The sequence below is a fragment of the Colletotrichum aenigma genome, assembly GCF_013390185.1.
Source record: "Colletotrichum aenigma strain Cg56 chromosome Unknown KSG_Cg56_contig03, whole genome shotgun sequence".
NCBI lineage: Eukaryota > Fungi > Ascomycota > Sordariomycetes > Glomerellales > Glomerellaceae > Colletotrichum > Colletotrichum aenigma.
In genome coordinates, this window is record NW_023500909.1 from 1,342,030 (window position 1) to 1,363,964 (window position 21,935).

Genomic DNA, 21,935 nt, shown 5'->3' on the forward strand with positions numbered 1-21,935 from the left:
CTGTGTGGAGAATATTCGCCTCTCAATCGCGACGGCGCAACAGATGGTAGATGAGTTGGTTTGGTGAATAATTTCACTTCTTGAGGGTTCGCAGCAGGCTTATAAACTTCTTCCATGCGCTTCCGGGGTCCATGGATAGCTGCATCTCACGAAAGTTCATTTCTCCGAGGTGGGTGGCTTGCAGCCTCCTGAACGGTCGGCGGGATCCCGACGCATAGTTGGGAAGACGCTGGAGTCGGCCGGCCAAGACCTGCTAGCGAAGTAAGGAAGGAAAGAGAGCATATCCATCGTCAGATTCTGAACCCTTGACACCGCGTTTCTCTTCCCATGATGCTTGGCGCAGGAATCAGGGTGCTGGACCGGCGGACTGGGACAGCATTCTGCGCTGGAACACCGGATGGCAGTACAGGAGACGCTGAGCAATATTCTGGCAGGAAACTTTGTGTTGGAATTTTGCCGTCACTCGAGGTGAACCCCTCATTAACACCTGAATTATAAAGCTAAATCTTGCCGTTGGAAGCGGAAGTGAACTCTCTTTCGCAAAATAATGAGCCACAGAGTCGGTGCAAAGACGAGATGGACAGGCATCAATTGACAAGACACGAGAGCACTAGCCAATAGAATGCCTTGCGCTAGCGTCCCTTCGCCGACCGCCAGACGCCTGTTATGCTGTGTTCTGTCTTGGCGGTCAAAATGGCGAGCAGCGTTGTGTGGCTTGGCTGACGCCTCGTCGAACGGCCTTGAGTTTCTCCAAGACTTTTGCGAGGGGAAGTGCATCCAATTGGCCGTATTGGTAGAACGAATACCGGCCGGGTACTCCCAGATTGTACTCAGACGGCCTTCTAGTCTGTGTGTCATTTCCTAGCCGCGGACGTTTGAGAGGCTTGCTTGTATGCAGGAACCCCGCGATGATCTGAGCACGTGGCTGAGGTCTCAGTGCCTCATCCTGGAGGAGCGACCGGTTCGTTGGGGTCTGGACTCTGCCGAGCCGCAGACCGCCTTGCGGTCAGCATGGGTTCGTACCACAGACAAGCCCTTGGTTAATATCTGATCGTGTGTTCATTCGTGGAGTTGAGCGAGTTCAAGAGCCTCCTGCGTTGAGAGGGGGCAGGATGCAAAACACGAGTAATCTGAGACTGAGACAATAGGGTAAACCCGCTTCGACCCGCTTCGTAGGAGGCTGGGTGTGCGAAATCTCTTTCCCTTTGAGCGTGTAACCGAGGATAATTCGTCGTTGGGGCAGTTCGATATGCCATGCTGTCTGCCCTTCGTTTCTTGTCCAGGTGGCTAATTAACAGTTCTTGAGCTTTTCATCTCGTGAAAACCTACCACTTCGGAACAAACGACAGCGCGATGAAGAATTCTAGAGGAACGCTTCAAGAAATTTCTCGGTTTGCTTTGGGTTTCATTACATTCATAATCAGATCCATTGGGCTTTCTCATGTACTATGTCGTAACCGTAACAGGGTGGTGGACAGTCGGCAAGCTTACAAGATCATTGAGCTAGGCGTTCAGAGCATGCCTGGCACGTCAATGATTTTGTTTACGAAGCGAAAGGCAAACCCACTGGACTAAGTAGGCTTCAAACTTATTGAGAATACTCTCATACTACTGGTGTCCATGAATCGACTCAGTTGCTTGAGAATGAGTTCGTGATACGGGCTTAGTTGGCCGAAGTCGTCATTTTCATCGCCGAGTGGAGCCCTCACTGCGTACTTAGAGTGAGTTAGGCAAGCGTCAATATTATGGGACTTTTGTTCCAGTCATTGACTGTAACTCAGATCGAGCACCACCGCGAGAATTTACCCCGCTCATTTTAATGCTTCATCTTACTCTGTCTCGCACCACAAGTTTTCATGAAATTATAACACCCCCCCACCAAGCAGCCATTACCAGCTATCCGACGATGAAACCTCAAGTAGCTCAGACACTTTGTCGAAGATGCGATAGTCTCGATCTGGACAAGATATTTGCTGGAAACTACGAGACTCCACAGATTGTCACAAAACCGGGCGACGTGCCGCATGATATGCTATCAAGAAAATGCCCGTTGTGTCGTTTGTTAGCTGAGGCAGTTCACAGGCCTTTCTCAGACGAATCACTCACATCATACCACGATACTTGCGATCTCTTGTGCAATCATGTCAACGCCGAGCCCTTTGCCCCCGGGTACTTCTTATTTGCAGACCGAGTGAACAGTAGCAGGTGGGAGGGCATCGGCCACTCAGACTACGCGCGCTATCTCGGCTTCATCCTGAATGGCGCAATGCACAATGAGGGGCTGTTTCTCAAATCCGATGTTAGCAATGTCAACGTTGCCGCCGCCGCAGACAACGACCGGTGCCTCCCGACGACGGCCGACATGAATATACCCGATGAAGGCTTCATTGCTCTGAAGGTTGGGTGATTGAAAGATGAAAAGAGTGGCGTTGCAAGTTATCTGGGAAGTGTTTACCCAGTGTCAAGCTCTGAATCAAAGACGGGGGCAGGCCGGCTCGTGCCACCCACTATCGACTGGACGTTGCTGCGATCCTTCGTCCGAACCTGTGAAAACTCTCACGAGTCTTGCCGGTCAGCTAAAGAGGAACTCAGCATAGCCGGGTTTTGTTTGATCAATTGCATCACTAGGAGTCTTGAGCCTGCGACACCTCAGACGTCATACGTGGCGCTGAGCTATGTCTGAGGCCAGCCAGATAAATCGAATGACTTCCAGGCATCACTGGAGCCTTCGGGTGACCTACCCAGCATGCCATTGGTAATCGAAGATTCGATGGCTGCAGTGAGGGGAATGGGTCTCGAGTATCTCTGGGTTGATAGGTAAGCCAAAGACTCAATGTTGGTGGGATACAAGATTGGATACTGACAACTTAGATACTGCATCAAGCAAGATGACTGCGAAATCCTCAACGACCATTTATCCAAGATGCATGTCATCTACCGGCAGGCTTTTTTCACTATAATTGCGGCCACAGGGAGTGATTCAGCCTTTGGGCTGCCGGGTGTCTCGATGAGAAGACGGCAAACACAGGCCCACGCAGACGTGAGAGGACGTGTGCTGGTCTCCGCTCTTGAGCCCTTCACAAACGCCTCAAAGAGTATCAAGTGGAACACTAGAGCGTGGACGTAAGTGTTGCACCCCATACTTCTGTACCGCTGAAACGCTGCTAAAATGAATCTAACTCTATTCTAACTATAGATACCAAGAGGGTGTGTTCTCACTCAGGCAACTCATATTCGACACCCACCAGGTCACATTCGTATGTGCAGAGAGCCAGAAGTGCGAAAGCCTTGCCCATCCGTCGGCAGTCAACACATCTTCACAGCGTCTTTTTGGTGCTCGCAATCGCTCTGCGTGGGAACATATCTCACATTACTCAAAACGAAATCTCACGTTCGAAAGTGACGCACTCAACGCCATCACCGCCACTCTCAATGACTATAAGGATAAGTCCAAGGACGCCGTTTTCCACGCATGGGGAATGCCATTTGCTGCCAACGTGAATGTCTTAGATGGCTCGTCTCCTGGGCCCCTGAGTCACGTCACTTTCGCTTCAGAAAATGCCATCTTTGGATTCAGCTTAGCATGGTATTCGGCAAGCCCCGATCTTCGAAGACGGCATGGGTTTCCTACATGGTCTTGGGCTTCGTGTAGAGCCAATGTTGGGTTTCTGAATTTGCCTTACGGTACGCCGGACAATGTGTTGATGCCGGACCCGGAACTCGACGTTCGGCTTGAACGTCTTGACGGTGAAGTTTGGTCCTTGTCAGAGTACATGTCACAGAACTCTTCTGTCCAACTCTCCCGCTATCTCCACTTAGAAGCGTGGTCAGTTCGCAGCAGCTTAGTGTTCCATCCTCACGAAGGGAAGGTCACGATCGACGTTGGTGATGAAAAATACCACCTGGCGGGAAACATTGGCCTAGAGAGCCTGCCGAGTGACGATGATCATAAGCTGATTCATGATCTAATGATAGCAAAAGACGGATTGGGGGCCATTGTTGTGTTCTTCTCGCCTGAAAACAATGACGGCGCGGTCCAGCCATTCATCGTCACGCTCATGAGGGTTGACGACCCCGAAAAGCCAGATGAAGAGGTCCATGAACGAGTTGGTCACATCAGTGGCCTCAGACTAGAAAGGATGCCCCAGAGGCGAGGCAGAAATGGCCAAGCTGCTGGGAAGGATTTCTTGGATAGGGCAGACATCCCAAGTCAAAACATGCATAACCTTCGTCGCACTGTTGGATGGGCAGCGAAGGTTTTGGAAGATCAATCAAGAGAGACTCAGGAAGCGGAAGAAAGGTTCAGGAAGTCTCGAGAAAGTCTGCGGCAGGTTGGCCACGTACCGCAACCCGCTGCCGTCACAACGACCAGCTGTCAAGAAGTGGAGTTAGAGACACCACAAAACGAAGAAATTGATGATTTGGATGGCGGAAGCCACTCGACAAACTCGGTGAGCTCTTCAGAAGATTCGGACGATCACGGGGATCACACCATTAACATGGTTGTACGTCGGGGACACATCAAGCGCTTATTTCCTCGGATTCCAATGATTAGGAAAAGTCTCATAATAAGATGACCACCAAAACATCATCTCCTCTGAACAAGTAGATCTCATGGGGAATCTGGGCAACCTTGAGTGTCGAATCTTCAGCCTGATACTCCCGACGCCCCCTTTCCTTGGCCCAGACATAGCCGATGAAATTAGGCGTCAATGATGATGATTGGGACAAAAGGGGAGTGGGCGGGCTTCTGACCGGTCCTTCCAGACTTGGTTTAGATTTACCCCTGGGGCCCCGGAGAATCATGATACCTAACAGCCACACACACAGCAACCAACCAATCAAGGGAGACAGTGCCCCGACTTTGGATGGATCTGAACTGAAGAATGCTCAAGGTGCCCAACGTGGTTTTGACCAGACACATGCGTCCACATGATCGGCTCAGCGCACTTGTTTGATTTCTGATTATTCTCTCATCAGATCGTGGACTTGCACGTCGCCCTGCGGCCCCATGTTGGGCATCCCCTTGTCTCATTTACTCTTAGGTGCCCTTGCCCTGGCGGCGGGCGGCAGAGGGGCGGCGTCATGAGAGCGTAGGAGCGTGCTCCGACGGCCTCCTATTGGTCGGAGCCAGCGCCGCAGCCAATAGGAGCATTGCTCCGACAGACCCACCCATCGCGGTTTCCAGCGTCCCAGGGGGCAGTCCCACTGATCAGTGATCGAGATTCAGCGCTGTCCAGTAACCTTACTGTAAGGTAGGTAGTGTAAACTCGAACGACCACCGGGCTCGGGCTCACTTTGCGAACCTTGGCAGCCAATTTTCCCCCTTCGTTCGATTCACGTCCGCGTCACTTCTCACCCGTCATCACGCTCGTTCTGATTCATACGGAAGAAATAGCGAGGCTTTGCGCGACGAATGCTCCCGCAGTTCTCATGTCGCTCCCTACCAAACGTCGCCGTGTGATCCTGCCCGCCCCAGGTGCCACGACCACGCAGGCCGGAATCGTGCCGGCGCCGCATACAACGGCAACGGTAACGACAACAACACACTCGCACTCCGCCCACGGCCCAGACGGCTTCCCGATCGAGCCTCCGAGGAAGGGGTCCGATAGCAGTGAGGCAAGGAGTCCGAGTACCGAGTCATCCGGCGAAGCCAAGCCTCGGTCGGGTACTTCGGGGTCAAAGAGGCAGGTCATTGCCGTCGCCTGCGACAACTGTCGACGTAGGAAAGCAAAGGTGAGAGAGAGACTCATCCACCACCACCACCCAAGACTCAAATACTAACACCCCATCCCAGTGCGACGGCAGCAGGCCAAAGTGCCAGCACTGCACAAAGCGCAACGTCGAGTGTCACTATGAGGCGAACCAGGGCGAGACCGTCAGTCTCGCCCTCAAGCGCAAGGCCAACGTCCTCGAGAACGAGAACGCCCAGTACCGCGACCTCTTCCGCATGGTCTGCAGCAAGACCGAGGACGAGGCCCAGGAGATCTTCCGCCGCATCCGCGTCTCCGGGGACCCGCTCAAGGTCCTCGAGTCCATCCGCCAGGCCGAGATCCTGCTGCCCTCGCCCGCCGCCAACGAGCGCGTGAGCGATTCAAGGTTAGCCAAGCTCAACGACAAGGCCATGGAAAATAGTCTGATCCGCGTCCCCGCGAAACCCTGGACAGCCATCGCAGACGACGGGCTCGTATCTGAGCTCATTACCGACTTCTTCAGCTGGGAGAACGCCAGCGCCTTCCCCGCTGTCGACCGCGACCTCTTTGTCGCCGACATGAGGGCCGGCAACGTCAAGAAGGCAAAGTACTGCTCCCCCATCCTCGTCAACGCCATATGCGCCCTGCGAAGTGTAAGTGTGCCCGCTGCTCGAGATCCAGTGCGGCGGTGTTATGGCGGGACTGACGATGTGCTTTTTTAAGCCGTTTGTAGAACGAGCCAAGCAGTTTGGCGCCATTACGGGGCAAGACTTGGCAAAGCGGTTCAGAGACGAAGTCATGCAGCTAGTCGAGAAGAGTCAGGGCCGCGCGACGCTGCCGACCATCATCGCGCTTGTGCTCATTGACTGGTCAGCCAGCATTGCCGGCGATGAGCCGACGGCGAAGATATATCGCTACATGGCATGGGAGCGGTATAAGCGCTTCAGGCCAGAGAGGAGGTTCTCTCAGCTGAAAGAGGACGATCCCCAGGAAAGGAGCGAGAGACTTGCTATATCAAAGGCAGTCTGGGCGATTTTCTTCATGGAAAGGTAGGCCGATCTTTGTTCTCAGCTCTCTTATGGGAGATCCATCTAACAATGACGGGCAGTCGCATTTCATACTTTTACCACCAAGTATCATATATACCGCCTCCAACGATACCCAAACTTTTCGACAATAACGGAGCGGATGCACTCGAGAACAGAGGCAATCTGGATGTGCTGGGAAGGCCATATTTGGGATCGACAACACAGATACCCCTAGTCCCTGGGATAGCCACCATCAATAGCAATATTGCATGCCTTCAGTATGAAATCATGCAGTACATAACATCAGGAGACAACATCAAAGGCAGTGCACAGGATCTAAAACGGAGGAAGAGCCTGTATTGCAAGCTGCAACAGTTCAGGGCAGATCTTCCGGAGCGGTTTCGCATGGAGTTCAACTTCACTCCCTCCACCGCCTTCCTCAGGTGAGCCGCTCTTGTGCCTATCTCATAATATCCAGAGCTGACCACGCACACAGGATGCACGAAAATGAAATCGCCTACGTCCTCCTCACCTCCCTCCACCCCTCCACAAAATTCGACACCCCCTTCACAGACACGGCCACCACCGTCAAATCCCTCACCCTCCAGCACTGCCTCTCCGACACCACCCTCGCCGAGGCCTACCTCCAAAAGTACACCGTCAACTCTTACACCACGCGCCAGCTCTTCGTCACGATGCAGGCCCTCATCCCCTTCCTCAACGACGGCCACGCCGCCACCAACGACCTCTTCACCCGCCTCTGCATGATGGGCGGCCTCACCGCGCGCGTCGTCCGCATGACCGTCCACCTGCTGCAGGCCGCACAGGCCATGGCGTGGGCGATGAAGCAGGACATCCCCGAGGCTGCGAAGCCGTACCTCGAGCCGTGGGTCAAGCTCGCGATTCAGGAAAGCGAGACGACGAAGCCGCCGAGCTACTCGGTGCCCGACAGGGACGAGATCAAGGAGCTGCTGGCCGAAAGCGATAGGGCCGTCGCGGGGCCGAACGAAGGCAGCGGCGCCGAGCTCTGGGCTCTGGTGGAGAAGTGGGTTCTGAGTGGTGGCTCAAAGTGAGGCCCTGCAAGCTCGATTGTTTTGTTTATGTACAGATGGCATTGGGCCACTTTGATACAGATGTACGAGCTGTGTTTTTGATTTCTGCATTTTGAGAGCGAACGAAGCATGTCATCATTCCAGTGTCATTTTTAGCCCGGTTTGTTCTAGCCATGTTGATTTAGTCTGCATAGCTCGGCGTTTCCATGTGATAGAGTACAAGTACTATCACCAACTGTTTATCTGCACGAATCGCGACATCGTCCTCCACTTGCATTATCACTCTGTGATCGCGGGAATAATGGATAACCAGCACCGTCTGCTGATTGCGTGCCCGTCTCATCACATGACGTCACATGATAAGATGGGGAACCTCGAGCGGCCCCGCGGGCAACAGCAAAGACGACGTTATCTCATTGTATCCCAAAAACTAAACTCGGAAAACTCACTTTGTTCATAGGCAACTGATCTGCTGAGACTCAGCAACACTTACCTTTTTGCTTCTTTCCAACTTCTCACAACAATGGCCGAGTCATCAGACTACCTCATCCTCGGCGCAGGCGTCTTCGGCGCCTCAACCGCGCTCCACCTCATCCGCGCCTCGCCCCGTGCGCGCATCACCCTCGTCGACCGCAACGCCGCCGCCGCGCCCATCCGCGTCGCCGCCTCCTGGGACTGGAACAAGGTCGTGCGCGCCGACTACGCCGACATCGAGTACATGCGGCTCGCGCTCGAGGCGAAGGAGCTCTGGGCGGCCGACCCGCTGTGGGCGCCGTTCTACCACGAGAGCGGCGCGAGCTGGGTCTCGCCGTCGGACTTTTCGCAGGTCGTAAGGGAGAATTACAAGGCGCTGGGCGTGGAGTCGGGCTTGGAGGCGCTGAGTGTGGAGCAGGCGAGGAAGGAGTTTGGAGGCGTGTTCGAGGGCGGGGATTTCACGGGCGTGAGGGAGGTGTTTGTGAATCGCAAGAGCGGGTGGGGGGAGGCGAAGGAGGCGCTTGAGGCGACGATTGCGGAGGCGGTGAGGTTGGGGGTGCGGTATGTGACGGCGGAGGTTGCGAGGTTGGAGTTTGATGGCGAGGGGGCGACGACGGGGGTTGTCACCGCGGAGGGGGAGAGGATCACGGCGGGGAAAGTGGTGTTGAGCACGGGGGCGTACACGGCGCAGTTGCTTGCTGATAGCGGGAGGGCGGAGGTGCTGGCTGGGGAGAGGTTTGTGGCTGCGGCTGTGACGGAAGGGTTTGCGCCTGTGGAGGATGAGAAGCTTTACGGGGGCCCGGTTGGGATTTCGATGGTGCCGCCTGATCGGGGTGAGTTTTGAGTAGAATGCTGTGAGAGTGTGTGGCTGACGATGGGGTTCACGACAGGTGCGAGCAACGGCAGCGTTCCTCACTCGGGTGACAAGACGCTCAAGTTCTGGGGGCAGATCATCTTCAGAAATACGCAGCCGCACGCGAACGGGTCGCAGATATCGCGGCCGCCGTCTGGGCCTGACTACGCCCAGCTCGACGTCCCCAAGTCTTTGAGAGAGGATGTTGATTTTGCTGGGGAGAGCATCTACGGCAAGCTGAGCGACGATTGGAAGGTGGAGAACTACCGTATTTGCTGGTACGGCTTGTAAAAGGCGTGATGCTGCGGAAGACCCCGATGCTGACATATGTGTTTCTAACCAGGGAGGCGGTCTCGCCCAGCGAGGACTTCATCATCTCGCCGCACTCCGGGAGCAAGAACCTGTACGTGGCGACGATCGGCTCGTTCCACGGGTGGAAGTTCCTGCCCGTCCTCGGCAAGTACGTGGTGCAGATGCTCCAGGGGACTCTGGAGGATAGGTTGGCCAAGAAGTGGGCGTGGGATAAGACGCTCGTTCCGCCGACTCACAGCGCGTGGCCTAGGAAGGAGCTGAGTGAGCTGAAGTAATGGATACCCTCCAACGAGGTTTGTTGTGATGTTGTGTGAGTACGGATCTGTTGTTTCATCTGCGGAACCTGGGAGGCTTTTCGTGGAGACATAATAGGCAGCGCAGCATACCAATCAATTAAGTCAAAACTGAGGCTTAAGATTAGCTAATTGAATGACTTTTCGCGATACTTTTAATTATTTTAACTAATTTAATTTAATTTGATTTAAATAATCTAAATAGAAAGTTAGTAAAGCTTTTATAATATTATTAGAAAGTCTAAACTTATATTATATAATAATTTAAAGTTATATAATTTTCTATTAATTTTTCTATTTAAAGTAGTAGTTACTAATAGTAATATTACTATTTTAAATCTAATTCTAGAAGTATTAAGTTTTTTTTAAACTATTATAATAAGATAAAGGAGAAAACTTATCGCTTATATTAGGTACTCTACTTAAGGTAGAGAAAACCTCCTGAAAATACCTAAATACTTATATATTAATTTTCTAGATAACTATAAATGATATAAAAATGAATATATAATTATAAGTCTAACTAACTTATATTTTATCTATACTTTGTATTCTTTTTATACTTTAAGTTGTATAATCTCTTAAAAGAAAATACGCTATTAAGAAGGAGGTTAATAATATTATCTCTATAATATTTTACTCTATTTTAGTTTTAAATAACTAAAGAAATATAATAAATATTAAAAAAGAGGATAAAAATAAAGCTAATTAAAACTAGAAAAGCTTTAAAATACCTATTTGTAGTTAATTTTTGAAGTATAAAGATTAATAAATTTTTGCTATAAATTAAGCTAAACGATCTCAAGGCTTTTTCAAGGAATTAGTTACAAAGGTTATTAAAAGAATTTGAGAAAATATAAAAATAAATATATTTTTTATTTATCTATTTTTGTTTATTATAAGCTAACTAAGCCTCTATTTATTTATATAAATCTTCTCCTCTTATAATAATATTTAATATTTATACAAATATTTATTTAACTTTTTATTTTTAAGTTAAAATTATTAAGAATTCTAAAAACTTTACCTCTTTCTATGTATCTTTTAAGTTTTTAATATACTAAAAGAAAGGACTTAATTAACTTTATTTTATATATTTAATTTACTTTTTAGCTTTTAGTCTATACTTTCTACTTTTTTAGCTAATAGTTAATGTTTTTATTAATTTTTTTAATTTAAATATAATTATAATCTTCTCTTTAAATCTATTTTATTCATTATATACTAAGTATTATTTATCTTTCTAATATAATTAGAACTAAAAAAATATTTTAAAGTTATATAACTTAAGCTACATCTTTAATTAAGTTATTTTAAATAGAAAGGAAGTTTTTAAAATTAAATTACTAAACTTATTAGCTTTAAATAGCTTAAACGTTTTAATTTCTCTATAATTTTCCTATAATAGAACTTTGTTTATCTATTTTTTATTTTAATTTATATATCTTTAATTTTTTATAATTTTTACTTTAAGTAATCCTTTTGTTAATATTAATAATAAAAGTTATAAAATTAAAGTTATTATCATAGATTATATCTTCTATTTTATTAGTTTTGTTTTTAAAGCTTAAGTTTTCTATTTTAACTCTAATTAACTTTTAAATAACTAAAGCTAAATTTAATATAGCTTCTCTAAAGCTTAAGCTTTTATTAGTTTTTTATTATTTACTTTTCAAAGCTTTTAGCTAATCTTTGAAATTAGTTTTAGGTTTTAACTTTAAAGTTTTAATTAAACTAATATAGAGGTTAGATTCTTTAGTAATAAGTTTAGCTTAATAGTTAAAAGAGTTTTTATAAAGATCTAAATTAATTTCTTAAGTTTCAATAGCTATTTCTAAATATAAAGTTTTAATACTAAAAATATTTTATTACATAGTATAATTGATATAGTTTATAATATAAAAACTATATTTCTATAAGTTTGTTTTAATTTAATCTAAAGTTTTAAGATAATAAAGAAAGTATAATTAATAAGCTTTTAAATTTCTATTAATATTTTGTAGATTTTATATTCGTCATAAACTAGTTTAATTATAGTTTTAAAAAAGGTTTCTAAGTTATTTAGATTCTTATTATTAATAGTATCTTATATATTATCTAAATAGAAATCTAAGCTATTTTCTTAATTAATAATTAAGCTTATATATTTTCCTCTATTATTATATTATAAAAGAATAATAAAGTTATATAAAATAGATTTGTTAGCTAGAATATTATCATATTTTACGCTAAGGTTGTTATAAAAAAGAATTTAAATAACAAATACTTTTATATACTATGTTTTAATAATATTTTAATAATTAAATTATAAACTATTTTAATATAGCTTTTTAAAAGAGGTTCATTTTTTATAGAAACCCAAATATATTATAGAAGTTAAAAAAAGCTTTTATTTATATATTGTATTATTAGATTTCTTAAGTTAAGGTTCTATTATTAATATAAAAGAATTTACTCTATTAATATCTAGTTAAAATTATATTTATAAAGTTATTATTAATACATATCTATTTAAACATACAGAAAGATCTATTTTAATTAAGCTTAAGTATTTTATAAGATCTAAAAAGTATAATAAAAGATTTAATAAGCCTTCTTGATTTCAAAATAGTTTTAAAGAGTTTTTTATTAGACTATATAAACTAAATATATTTAGTTTTATTTAGCTTAATATTTATTATACTAAACTAATTAAAATAGAAATCTAGAGGCTAAAAAAGCTATTTTTATATGAAACTAAAATATTTAAATTTATTACTTATGGAGTTATACTTTAGGAGATTAATTAGTTTTTATAAAAATATATAATATAATTTAAAAGTTTTTATTTAATTCTATTAATTTAGTTAATATTCTATATAGTTTATAAGCTTTTTAGAATTTAGAATTATAATCTCTAAACAAAAGATATTAAAACGAAATAGAAGTAGTTTAGTAAAATATTACATAAAGTTTTATGATAGTTTAGAGAAAAAGCTATTAAATTATAAATATATAGAATTAACTAAATAGGTTTATATTATTATGTATTTAGATTATAAAAATGGAATATTTTAGGAAACCAAGAAAGTTAAAAAAGTAGATTTATAATAAATAAAAAGATATTAATTACAATACTAATAGCTTTTATTAAAGGTTAATAAAATTAAATAGAAAGAGAAGAGGTATAAATTTTAGAATATATAAAAAATAGTTAAACTTAGTTGAAATATTATAATTAAATATAAAAGTATCTATTAAAATAGAGTAATTATTATACATATAAATATATAAAGATATTTAGTTAAAAGTAAATAAAGTAGAATGCTTCTTTTTATAGATGTTATTAGAATAAATTTGGTATTAATAATTAACGCTTTTTCCTAAAACATAAGCTTTAAATAGAAAGGAAATTAGTTAGATATATAGAAATAGTTCTTTTAAAAATAAGATTTAAATAGTTACTAAATATAATTAGTAATTAGATGAAAATGAAGTGAAATATTAAAAATAATAAATAGAAAGAAAATTAATTAGTATAATTTAATAAAGAATAAAATAAAATATAATTATAACTATTTAGTTAAGCTTATAATTATATATTTTTAAGAAGAAAATTAATATTTATAACCAGAAAAGAAATAAAGTTCCTTTATAATTTAATTATAAGAAATATTTAATTAAAAGCCTCTTTTTATAAATAATAACATTTTAATTAATATATTTATTATTTGTTTTAGTTTAGTTAATTTTAGATTTATAATAAAAAGCTTTTTAAATTATTATTCTTATTCTATTAGTAAATTATTATAATAAATAAAATCTTAAGTTATTATAGTTACTATTTTTAATACTAACTATTTCTCTAATTAGAAATAAAAACATATATCTTTTTTGTTTAGCTATATCTTCTTTTTGTTAATATATTATCTTTCATAATCTCTAGTTTAATTAATATTTTATAATAATAGCTAAAGTATTTCTAAATAATATAACCATAAATATTAAAGTTAATTTAAGTTATTTTTATATTGCTATTTTAAACTAAATATATAAGCTTTTATTTATTTATATATTAGCTTCTATAAATTATAAAAATAAAAAAAGAAATATTTATGTATTTAAGCTTATTATACTACTATTAGTTATAATAAGTTATTTTTTTAAAGCTATTTAAACTATTATTAATTTATACATAGACCTTTTTTTCTCTTTTTTTAACTCTTCATAAAGATTTTATTACTTAGGTTTCATATAAAATAAGCTCTATTTATTGATTGATTATTAATAAAAAAGCTAAAAAAGTTATTATAAAGATTTAATAATTATTTATTAAGTTTTTAATAATACATATCAAGCTAATTAATAAGAGAGAAATACTAAATAAATATCTGCTTTTCATAAGAAAGGATTATATTATAGAAAGTTATAGTCGCTTTTAAAAACAGCTTTATTAAAACATAGATAAATTAGAATTAGTTAAAGCTTTATTAATATATATACATAACGTTTAAAATTTGTTTTTATATAACAAATATATTAAATATTAAATAAAAATGTCTTTTAAAACTAAATAGAGTAGTTATTAAGTTATTATATCTATTTCTTTTTAGAAATATATTTCTTATTAAACTAAATAGGAAAAGGCTTATTCGAACTATATTTACTATAAGAAAACCTTTTATATTTATATAAACTTAATTATAACTAGAAAAATAAACTAAACAAATTAAATATATTAAGAAAAGTAAAATAAAAGAAAGATTCTTAATAATACTTTTTATGAACAAAATAAAAATATTAATATTATACTTTATTCTGAATATGAATATCTCAAAAATAAAATAATTTTATTAATATATAAACTATTAATTAATGTATTTATTAAATTAGCTATAAATTATAAGTTTAAATTTTGATACTATTCTTTTATAGGTTTTGAAAAAACTTTAATAGAACCTTTTATTAATAGGTTAGCGTTTTACTAATAGAAGTAAAATTAAAATATAAAAATAAGACACAAAAAGGCTACTACTTATTATATTAAAAAACTAATTAGTTTAGCTTTTATGTTAGAAAAATAGCATTAATTTCTTTAGACTTTTTTATTAGTTTTCAGTCTTATAGTTTTAATTAGCTTTTTTATTATTATATATCCCCTCTTCTTTGATAATTTTATATATTAAAAATAAAAACGCAACATAAAATACAATTAATATATATCATAATATAGAAATAACTAAATATTAAAAAATAAAAATAAATAAATTGTATAAATTTAGCTGTCTTTGTATTTCTCTATATCTTTATATTAATTATTAAATTCTTTATCTTTTATAGAAATACTTATTACTATTTGATTTCTTTTATTAAATATTAATTTTAGCTTATAGTATTTTAATTTATTCTTATAATTATTTTATTTATATTTTTGTAGTATTAGAATTACTAATCTCTATTTCTTTTAATATAAATAACTTACTAAAATTTAAAGTCTTTACTAAACTAAATATGTTAAAATGAAATTAATTTATAATAGAAAAGACTTCATTAAAAGCTTATTGAAAGTTTAATTAAACTTCTATTTTAGAGATAGTATCTAAATAGCTATTTGTATTTACTATAAATTTCTTTAAATAGTTACTAACTACTACCTATTTAATTCAAATTCTAATAAAACTTTTAAATAAATAGAATAAAATTTAAAAAGATATTTATTAAATACAGAAGAAAGCCTAATTAATATATATTAAGCTTACTAAAAAAGCTTTTGTTAATTTATAGCTTTAAATTATAAATAAGAATAATATCTTTAATTTGTAGCTTTTTGTATTATATTTTATATTCATTTCTTTAGTTATAATTTTTAGTAATTTAGTAATACTATTTTATAATATATTTAAAAGCTATTTACTAATTAGAATTAAAATATTTAAAGGTTTATATATATATAACAAATGCTTAATTTTAGTATCTGCAATTTTTAATTAGCACAGTATTTATTAAATAATATCTTTGGTTTTAATTAAAGTAATTAAGTTATATCTATAGATAAAACAAAAAAGAGAGTATCTTATAAAAGATCTAACTAATATTTAAAGCTTAAGCTTTTCTATATTATAATTAAAAGCTACATTTATTTAGATTCTACTTTTATATTAAGTAATATGTCTCTTATTTTAGTAATATTATTTAATGATCGTATTTTATTTTTTAATATTTATATTAATAGATAAATAGATTTCTTTATAAAATTAATAAAGTGAGATAATAAAACGCTAACTAAATGAAACTTAAAGGTTTCTATAGCTGACTACTGCTTTAAGCCTTATTTAAAAAATACTCTTTTTTAGAGAAGCATTATTAATAAGATAAAGATAATACTATAATCTTTAATCTATATTTAATAGAACTTAATAATATTAAAAAAGCTTTCAATAGCTATAATATTATTATATTTCTTCTATTTAAGAATCTTAATTACTTTATTTTGGTTGAATTTATATTTCTTATTATTTACTATATAACTCAAAAGGTTAATAATAAGCTAGTAAATCTAAGATGTTTTAAAAGAAATTATTATACTAATAAGCTTAAAGGTTTATAATATTATGTTTAGGTTTATAAAATATTTAAAGATATATAAATATACCTCTAAAACCTTAACTATATAATCACTATTATATATTATTTTAAACTTTTTAATAGAAATATTATTCAAAAAGGTTAGTTAATACTTAGAATAAATTTATAAAATGTTTTCATAATAGTTTTTATAAACTAAATAACTATATTTATTACTTTTTAAAATAGAATATATATTTTAAATAGCTTTGAAAATATAATAAGTATAATTAGGTTTTAGTTTACTTTATTCAAAAAGATTTAGTTATATTTAGAGAATAAATCCAAAAAACTTATAATCTTATAATTAATAAAATCTTCTAAGAATTTATTAACACTTTAAAGAATAAACATGTTTTTAACCCTAATTTTATTAAGTTTTATATATAAGTTAACTAGCTTTATATTATTACTATTATTAAAAATAAAAAGCTAAAGGCTTCTATATGACTTATACAACTTTCCTAAACCTCTTTATATAACTTGAAAGTTAAGTATATTTATAATTTTATTTTATAAAGCTTTTAAAATAGAAACATCTTTCTCTTAATAAATAATACAAAGAATAGTTTTAAACTTTTATAATAAAGCTATATAAAAGTTAATATATCTATGTGTAGTGAAATCTTATGTTAATGCTTGTTTCTAATTTATAAAGATATATTTAAATATCTTAATCTTTTAATAAAACATATACCTAAGTAACTTTAAGCTCTAAAAATCTTTTGAAATTAAATTAAATCTTTGAATTAACCATAAAAATTATAAATATATATAGCTAATAAAAGGGGAGTTAGAAAGCTAATAATAACTATCTATTTTTTAAGTTAAAATCCTTTCTTAGTTTTTTTAATTATTAAGAATAAATCTATCTAAAAATGGATTATTAACTAAATAAACCTTTTGTTTTATATATATATATTTTATAAACGCTAATAAAGCTTTAATTAAACTTAAGATCTTTTTTAATTAACTTAAAAATATTTATTTTTTAGAATTTGAAAAACATATTACTAATTTTTCATATTTCTAAAAAAATAAAACTAAATACTTTTTATAATTAAAGTAACTACTACTTTAATAATAGTTTTTAAAATGTTAAATAAAGCTAAAAATAAATTTAAAGTAGAATATTAAATAATTCTAAAAATAACTTCTTTCTATTTAGAAACATTAGTGTTTTTAAAATAAAAGAATACTCTTTTTTATAATCTATTATAAATATTAATATAATAAGTCTAAATTCTATTATATATATCGCTAAAGCTTTAATTAGTTTTAAATTAGCTTTCAGTAGTTTTAAAAATATTATAAACGTTTTTTTATATAGTTTTCCTATTTAGAGAAATATTATTACATCTAATATAAAAGATCTAATTATATAAAGCTAACTAAAATGTTAACTTTTCTAAATATATTATTTTTATAGTCTTTTATTTTTATTATTATTATAATAAAGCGTTTTAAATATTTAAAAATAAATTTAAAAATACTAGCAAAAAGAAGTTAAAAGAAAAAGTTACAATTAATAATATTTACATTTTTAATTATTATAATTATTATAATTTTATAGTTATTAATCTAAATAAATATATAATATACTCTAATAAAATATAGCTTTACGTTACTTTTAGCGATTATTTTTATTATTAGAGTAGTTATAGAAATTAAAGTATTATAATCTAAAATATATTAATAGCTTATAAAACTAAACTTTGTATTAATATGAATAATATTGTATATAAATAAAGATTTCCTATTAATTATAGTTTTTAAAGTTAGCTAAGATATAATAATTATTAAAGGTATCTAATATATAGTCATAAAAATAATAGCTTTAACTAAAAGAATCTTTAGATAGTTTTAAATTTAAATATTTTTATTATATTTAGAAATTTAATTAGTTTACTATCCTTTTGTTTTGAAGTTTTAATAGAATTAATAAAATGTATAGCATTAAATATTCAGATAACTCTTTTTAGATTATCTATTAAGATATATATCTTTTTAATAAACCTTTTTGTATATTTTAACTAAATTTAATAAACCTTTTTAATTAATAAATTAATTAAACTATAACGTTTATATAAAATAAATTTATTAATAAATTATTTATTTTTAATAGATTTCTAATTTTTATTATTAAGGAATATAGCTAGCTAGACGTTACTTTTAAAAATAGATAGTTTTAAAATAAATCTTAAAAAGGGAATTCTAATAACTTTACTAAATATTATTTCCTTTTTTATTTTATTAGTTGTTTTTAGTTTTAAAATATTAATAGAAATAGAAGTTTATTTAAAAAAGCTTTCTTCTCTTATTTTAATATTTAAGTTTCTTTTTATTTAATTTAGTTGATAGAAATATCTTTTTCTATAACTAATTCTTTTTATCAAATTTAAATAGTTTTTAAAATAAGGTTACAAGAAAGAGGGTTTGTTTAAAATCGTTAAAGTATTTTTAACATTTTATATAATAAAATAATCCTTTTTAAATAGAGATTTTAATATCCTTTTTTAAATTCTTTTAAGATTTAATAGTTTTAGCTTTTTCTATAGAAATAAGTTAGCTTTATATATTTCAAACTAAATAATTATAATCTTAAATATTGTACAATTAAATAAATTACTTTTAGTTATATCATTAAGTTAAGCTAAATTATATAGCCAAGATATTTAAATTTATTGTTTTATCATTCTATTTACTAATAGCTAAAACTTAAAAAATAAAAGCTTAATTAGATATTTTACTATTTAATATATACTTCTTTTTTTTATAAATCTATACGAGATTTTAATTAAGTTAAAGTTATTATAGTTTTATAGAATTGTAATAAATATGAACTAAACTTAGCTAATATTCTATTTAAAGATCTTAATAGCTTAAGCTTTAATAGCTTTAATAGCTTTATAGCTATTTTGGTTTTTAAAGTAGATAATAATAGCTTTTTAATTAAACTTATTATTTTATAGTTTATAAAAATAATACGTTTTTAGAAATATTAAATTAAACTACTTTTTGTATTAGCTATCTTTTAAAAATAATATCTCTTTTTCAAATTATAATCTATATATTTTATATATTAATGTTAACTATATAATTTATAAAAGAAAAACGTAAGATTCTTTTCATTAATTGTTATTAAATAGATTAAAGCTAAATAGTAGTTTTCTATAGTTAGAAAAACATAAATAATTTTCTTTATAGAAACTGTTTACTTATTTATTATTTTTATTAAATTAGAGAGTTATTAGTTTAAAAACTAGCTTTAGAGATTTTTAATATTTTATTTAGATTTAATTTTACTTTTCTTAGTTTATAGAGGGAGGAAAGCTTTCTCTTTTAAAACTTTTAGAAATACAAGAAATAAAGTATAAATAGAAACTATAATCTAAAACGTTTATTTCTAAATAGCTTTAAAGTTAAGCTAATTTATAAAATTAACTTTGAATTTATTAAGATCCTTTTTCTTTTAATAATTTATAAATATTAATCCCTATAAATAATGTTATTTTATCTAAAGCTAACTCATCAAATTTTAATATAGTTATTTATATAATTTAAAAACTAGTTATAATCTTAAAGTTATATTTTCTCAAACTTTAATTTAGATATTATTAGGCTTTTATAGAAATTGTATAGTCATTTAATAGTTTAAATTATTTATTATTAGAGTTACAAAGATAATTTAATTAATTAAGTTACTTAAAGGTTTTTAATAATCTTTTTTTATAGCTTTATAGTATTAAATACAAATATTTGTATTTATAACTAAGTGTTTTTATTAAATTGTATCTAATTATCAACTTAAAAAAGTATATCTATTTAAAAGAAAATATTTAATATTTTTAAAATAATAGTTATTTCTATTATTTGTATTATAGCTTTATAGTTTTTAAAAAAGTTTAAAATATTATTTCTAATAAAGAATAATATTTTAGCTGTTCTAAGTTATAATATTTTAAATCTTTAGAGTTTTAAGCTATACATTCTAAAGATTTTATAATAAAACTTAATAAAGTTTCAATAGCTTTATATTATTCTTTCGTTTAAGAAATTCTCTCTAAGCATTTTATTTATATTAGAAATACTACTTTTTAAAACTATAGTTTTAATAATTATTTTAGAATCTTATTTTTTATGTTTTAAATTATATAGGTTTTAAGACAAAATAAGTTACTAAAAAGAAATTTAATAATACTATCTTTATAGTATTCTACTTTATTTTAGCTTTAAACAACTAAAGAAATATAGTAGATATTAAAAAAGAAAACAAAAAATAAAGCCAACTAAAGCTAGAAAAGCCTAAAAATACTTATTTGTAGCTAATTTTTAAAACATAAAAATTAGTAAATTTCTACTATACACTAAACCAAAAAGTCCTAAAGTTTTCTTAAAACGTTAATTACTAAAATTATTAAGAGGATTAGAAAAAACATAAAAATAAATATATTTCTTATTTATCTATTTTATCTTTTTTATTATAAGCTAACTAAGCCTCTATTTATTTATATAAATCTTCTCCTTTTGTAATAATACTTAACGCTTATAAAAACGCTTATCTAACCTCTTACTTTTAGGTTAAAATTGTTAAGAATTTTAAGAACTCTACCTCCTTCTACTATAAAAGCTTTATTAAAAGCTTTCATAATATTAGAACTAACTTAATAAAGCTAAATACTTTCTTATAATTCATTAGTTTTATTAAGATAGTAAAATATTAAAAGTAAGTTCACTAAATATTAAAAAGGTTTATTAATATAAAATCTATTACTAAATAAAGTTATTAATAAGCTTAATGATTAAAAAGCTGAAATACTACTTTAATTCATTAATTGTATTGATAGTAGTATTATAAGGTTTACTATTTAATTATTAATGATATTTAGAGTTTTTGGTTTTTAAAATAACACAAAATAAATAAAAAATAGCTTATTAAAGTTTTAAATAAAGTTAATAATTAATAGAGTTAGATCTCTTAACATATTATTATTTTTAATACTTTTAAAGTTATTTTTAAATATTATAAAGTTATTTATGAGTTTTTAGTATATTAAGCTATTATAAACTTTAGCCAAAATATAAAATTATTATAGTAGTATAACAGAGAAACTTTATAAACTTAATATAATATTAATTAAGTATTTACTAGCTATTGACAATTAATAAGTATAAATAACTATAAACGTTAAAAATATTATATTAGAAATAGTATAAAGATATATAATTAAACTAAATGAAAATTAGGATATTATTAATTAACAAAGCTTATAAAACTACTACTAAAGTTTATTAAAAAGTATTATAATATTTCTATAAGTTAAAATAGTTATTATAACTAATTTTAAATAAGTTGAATAATTATAAAGTTAATTTCCTTGTTAACAAAAATATTATAGAGCTTATACTAGTTTTTAAATTAATCTAAAAGACATTTCATATTTATTAAAACCTGTTAAAATTAATTATACTTATTAGTTTTATTTTAGGTTTTGTTATTATTTAGTCTACTTATAGAGTAGTGTAAATATATTATTTCATTTTACAAAGATCTATTAGTTTTTATTAATAAACGTATCCTTATTAAGAATATAATTTATAATATATTTAAAGCTTTGAATATAAAA

The 21,935-nt window shown here is 32.9% G+C and overlaps 1 protein-coding gene across 1 annotated transcript; it reads left to right on the forward strand.

Annotated features, from left to right (window-relative positions):
* Positions 1-8,296: 8,296 nt before the first annotated feature.
* Positions 8,297-9,687, forward strand: fap1-9 (L-pipecolate oxidase; the record flags this gene model as incomplete). The annotated part of the gene is made up of 3 exons (XM_037319600.1): positions 8,297-9,080; positions 9,138-9,378; positions 9,444-9,687. The coding sequence occupies 3 exons, from the start codon at positions 8,297-8,299 to the stop codon at positions 9,685-9,687; spliced, it is 1,269 nt and encodes a 422-aa protein (XP_037180966.1).
* Between the last annotated feature and the right edge of the window lie 12,248 nt (positions 9,688-21,935).